Source organism: Octopus bimaculoides, chromosome 11, assembly GCF_001194135.2.
Source record: "Octopus bimaculoides isolate UCB-OBI-ISO-001 chromosome 11, ASM119413v2, whole genome shotgun sequence".
Taxonomy (NCBI): domain Eukaryota; kingdom Metazoa; phylum Mollusca; class Cephalopoda; order Octopoda; family Octopodidae; genus Octopus; species Octopus bimaculoides.
The window spans coordinates 39,070,001-39,075,454 of record NC_068991.1 but is presented as its reverse complement, the minus strand read 5'-3'; the positions used below and the strand labels follow the sequence as shown (position 1 = coordinate 39,075,454).

General features: G+C 33.0%; 2 protein-coding genes across 11 annotated transcripts in view; both read left to right on the top strand.

Moving 5' to 3' along the window:
* LOC106883096 (proteasome subunit alpha type-6) overlaps positions 1–5,454 on the top strand; it is a 267,726-nt gene that overhangs the window by 85,347 nt on the left and 176,925 nt on the right. The gene's annotated exons all lie outside the window — the stretch shown is intronic.
* LOC106880241 (AN1-type zinc finger protein 3-like) overlaps positions 1–5,454 on the top strand; it is a 74,530-nt gene that overhangs the window by 996 nt on the left and 68,080 nt on the right. For 9 of the 10 annotated variants that reach the window (XR_008265181.1, XR_008265176.1, XR_008265180.1 and 6 more), the window contains exon 2: positions 2,314–2,716. Coding sequence is in view for 2 of the 10 variants with exons in the window: in XM_052971701.1 (XP_052827661.1) it covers positions 2,664–2,716 (53 nt within the window). In the remaining 8 variants the exon portion in view is untranslated. The remainder of the gene's footprint in view (positions 1–2,313; positions 2,717–5,454) is intronic. The other variant, XM_052971703.1, reaches the window with a different exon arrangement.

The following is a 5,454-nucleotide window of genomic DNA, read 5'->3' as shown; positions in this document are numbered from 1 at the left end:
TCAAGAGAAAAACCTTTTTTCAAAAATCAATTTGAGAGGTATATATAGAGAAAAATACTGCGATTACAATTGTGAATTTTTTTTTTTTTTAAATTTCAATGCTGATTGTATATAATAGTTTCCACTTTCAAATTTTGTTCATAAACCGCAAAAATGTTCCAGACAAGCTGGCGAAGTTGTTAGAGCGTCGGCCTTGCGGATTTTTGTTCCAACTCTTGTGTTCTGAGTTCAAATCTCGCCGACGTCAAAACTTTGGCTTTCACCTCTGATAAAATATAGCACCAGTCAATATGATCGATGGTAGCAACAAATCCCTTCCCCTCAAAATTGCTGCCCTCATGCCATTATTATATTCTGAGAATGGTCGGAAAACATTTTGCCATTTAATAAATAAAGAATTCAAGAAAAATACTGCCTCTTACCGGCTCTCATCCCTTTCCCCACCCTAATCACGGTGAATTATATTTACATGTAGAAAATTACTGTCGCTTCTACTTATGAATGTATTGGCAGACAAATCAATGTATATACACAAATGTTATATATATGTGTAATACACACACACGTGTGCGTGTACTATATATATATATATATATATATATAGTACACGCACACGTGTGTATATTACATATATGTGCATTTATGTATACATATCTATAATCATAGAACGGGTGCTCATAAACTCACATATTAAACATGTCTATATAAATAAAAGTTTAAGGCTCCAAATTAGTATTTAACAAGAATTACATGAAATTTCAGCGCAGTTTTACCATTTTGAATGTCTCACAGCTGTTTACTATTAAATAAATAAATAGCGACAATAAATTTCTATGATCCTGTATTGATTACAAGCTGTAGCGATTCTACTTCCATTGCTTAATCACTCACTCAAGGGAACAAAAAGGCATCACTAGCACAAAAGGAATGTAGTTTAAACTGACATTTGGCTGGGTTTAAATTGTTAGTAGGGGTATCTACTAAGTGCTGTTGCTACTAGATAATGAACTGTACTGGAAGATATGTGTAGGTAACATTATATAGTTATAAAACACACATCAAAAAATTCTTTATTAACAATAAACACCTTTTGCTAGTATATGTGACGGTCAGATAAATTCAGAAAGCAATCAATAAAATCCAATCCTGGTAATAATTCAGCCATTTTAGCTCCATAATTTGTATAATTATTGCTTGTAAAGGAAAGAAGACTGATTATTCGCTCAGTGGTGAACAGAATTTTTTTCGTTTTCATTTACCGTAATCTCTTTAATTTACTCAATGAATACAAAGTGTTTTAAATCATAACTTATGAAATCCTAACTTGGAGAATGAAATAGAGAAAATAATAAGTACAATTTGATTTTCTGATTTGAAAATACATTAAATATATCGGTTTAGATTTATTTTTGATGACTGTACATATTAAGAACAAAGCTATTGTCATAAGCAATAAAATTTAGGAGGTAAATTTTGAAAATTGTCTGCAAATTGATTTGTGACATATAAAATGTTTCTACTTCGTAATGTCCAAACATGACCCGTGTGTAGACAATTAAAAAATTAATACTTGTATATAATAAAGAAATCTGTGTACATTGATGTATAAAATCTGGTGTGTGTATATACCCATACAGAGATTTTTTCCCGAACAATTCTTAGTTTGCAGATTTTTATTCTGAAAAATTCGTTAAAGGTTAAAGTTTAAATTTATGCATGACGGATCTGTAATATCGTATAGAACTAGTCAGCACATAAGGGGAAGAAAAAGTCGATTATATCGAACTCAGTGGATTACAGTATCATTTTTATCAATTCCCAAAAGGACGAAAGGCGAAGGCGATATGACTGGATTCGAAATATAATAATAGTGTTTGTGCCTGTGTTTAGATTAATTTTTTTTTATCGAAATAGGTTTATATATGAAGAGGAGAGATGGGATATATATGTATATGTATCAAAGGTTAAAAATAAAATATAAATCAGTTTTTAGTATGACGGGACTCTAAAGGTTATGAATACTCGTTAAGTGTTTATATTAGTTCAGTAACTTCGCCTAACTCTTCGGCACTTTTTGTCTTTTCACTTCAGTTCCTGCATCTCTTTCGTCTTCCTTCTTTTGAAAGTTTATATATATATGTATGTTTGTATATATGTGTGTGTGTGTATATATATACACACACTTTTTCTTGGTAATAAATTTGAGTTTATTTATTTCTTTATTTTGCCAACCGTCTTTCTCTCTCTCTCTCTCTGTATCACGTTACTGTTACCTTTTTTTCCTTTTTACGTCAACTTTCTGTTTCCGTTTAGGTAGCATTGACCCGGAAGTCACACCAAAGCCTCGTTTTCAGTGCGGATGTGAGGCGGATGAAGTGAGGGAGACAGATAAAAACAGAAACAGGGAACGACATAAAGTGATATAGAAATAGAAGACATGGACTATGAAAGAGAAAGGAGTTAGAAAGTAATGTGAGAGAGGCGGAAGCTGTTGCACGGCAGCACTACAGTAGCGCACCACCACCGTTACACTGGGTTAACTCCATCCGACCAACGCAAGCCATACATACACACAATATATATATATATATATTTCCGTCCACCCCAATTTAGCTGCGGAATTTTTTTTTTTCTAGAAACAAAATTAATAATAATAATTTTTGATGGAAGAATCGAGCAGCAGTGAACCGCCTAGATGCCCTTGTGGATTTTGGGGGTAAGACACCATTGCTTTGTTCTGTCATGGTTTTGTGTTTATTTCATTTATTTTCTGTTTCTTTTTTTATATTTAGTTATATTTTTCTTTCGTTCCATGTTTCACGTTATTATTCTTCTAGTTTCTGTAAGTTAACCTAATTAGAGCGATCAAGAAGGGAGGAGCTGATACGAACGATCAGTAGGGGATATTTTATATATACGTATATGTGTGACAGTGATATATATATATATATATATACACACACATACATAAGCGAAAAAGGGTGGACCTCTGTCTCCCCCCCACCATCTCTCACATGTTTAATTTTGCTGTTTTTATCTTTCTTGGATTCGCTCTTTAGTGTCGGGTTGTCTCTTCCTCCTTCTCACTCCTCTATCAATAACAAGACATTTTAATTTCCGCAATAAAGTTTCTATTGTGTGTGTATGTGACTGAGACATGTCCTATTTTTCTTTTCTTGTATTTTAAATAAGAAAAGCAAAACAAAGCAAGGTATTCACCTTACTCGCCTTATATTTGCCATGCTAGCTGCTCCTGATGGCCTCTTATGTCACTCTTCCTTTATGGATGCTAATAATATTTTACTCATAATGAATTAAAATGTCTTTCTTCTAAAGACGAAATCGTTTATATAATAGACATGGCTATATAGATCTGTGGTGGGAGGATATTTACATATGGGGGGGGTGTCTTTCAGACCATTGAGCCGATGAGTGAATGTCTTCTGTGCATTTGCCCTGATTTAAGAGGAAGATCTATGGTTGGTTTATATTGGAACTGAACTAATTATTCCAATATCTAACCATTTTGTTGTTTGGGAACTTCTTTATAGAATAGAAACTGGGTGGTATATCACATTGAAAGATGTCAAAGACGATTGTGTGGTTTAATTTTGGTTGCCAAAGAGAACGAAGTTACACAAAAACATACTTAGCTCTGTGACACTGAATCCTCACAAATGTAATTTCTAAAGAAATTTATTTGTGTGAGTTCGTCCGTACATCTGAGTGAACCACACCTAAAATGATTTGTCGTCACCTGTTGGAGATGGGCATTGAAAATGTAGGATAAATAGAAAATATACAACTAAAAATAAAAACGCTAGATTTAAACAGTGGAGGCCATATACATATTTATGATAAATATATATGTGTATACACATTAATAATCGTGTCTTTATAACCACAATAGTAAAATATATATGAGTCAGTTATATATGTATGGAAGGTCTGTGTATATATATATATATATATATATATATATATATATATATATTATAGTGAAATAGGAGTGTATTGCTTACATATGCAATTTGTATATAAGAATTTTTGCTGTCTCTGTCTTGTAGATACCCCAAATTTATGGTGGATATGTGTACGACATTGACTTTTGTGCTTTTTTTAAGGGTTTTTGAAACCAAACTCTGGTAGTTGCTATTTAATGATCTAATGAAAGGGTTACAAAAAAAGAACTTCGAGGTGAAAATATTGAGCCGTTATTTTCATGTTGAAGTCGTGTAGTGATACAAGTGTTTAGAAATAGAAAAAAGTAAATTCTCCCGTGTCGAAGAGGGTTAGGGTATTGGTAGTGACAAAGGAAGAGAGAAAATGTGCGATGTATTGGAGAATACATTGATTTGGTAGACATTATTGTCTAGTTTTTAAAGCATTTTATTCCTTTTCATTGTTAATAGTTATGGTCAGCTGAGTGTCATATACTTGGATTATCTTGCAGTTATTCAGTTTTCTGATTCCCTGATAGACACATGAAAGACAATGACCCGTGTATCTTGAAAAATAATTTTAATAGTTGTATGCTAATTAGTGTAATGAGGGATATAATTGTTGTGTTTCCCTCGGATGACACACGGAACGTCAGACGAATTACATATCTAACAGTCCATATAACAATAATAATTCAAAATTCTTTGTATAAGGAAAACAATTTCATACACATGCGTGTGTGTATGTGTGCGTGCGAGAGAAAGAAATAAACAATCGAAGGGGGGGAAATCCAAATCTGTTAAGGAATAGAAATTAAACTCACGAAAACAAGACATTATTATTAAGTGGCGTGCTAGCAGAATCGTTAGCATTCTAGGCAAAATGCTTAGTGGTATTTCGTTTGTCTTTACGTTCTGAGTTCAAATTCCGTCGAGGTAGACTTTGCCTTTCATCCTTTCGGGGTTGATAAAAATACGTACCAGTTGAACACTGGAGTCGATATAATCGACGTACCCCTTCCCCCGAACTTGCTGGCCTTGTGCCAAAATTTGAAACCATTATATTATAACCATGCATGGCAAATGTCTGGTCTTAGAAAACAGCAAAATAAGCAATTGTAAATTGTGCAATGGTTATGAAAATGCAAACGACCAGAACTTTTTGGATACTGTGAGCATGAAATGAATATGGGATAACAACAAAATTATTCAGCAATAGCTATAGTGTTACATATTTTTAAATGATAATGAAAAGTTCTTCAGGATCCTTGATTATTATGGATTTGGGAAGCCTGCAGTTAATGTGGTGACTATTCTGGCTGACTCCTTTTTTGGAGGAAATTTATTTAGGGTTAAACCAAGCAGGTCGTCAGGTTTTGGTCAGTATACCAAACCGCAGATATCTGTGGGTAATACACACACACAGATGTACACAAATATATATGCCGTGTGTGTGTATATTATATATATATGTGTGTATATTATATATATATATATATATATATATATATAT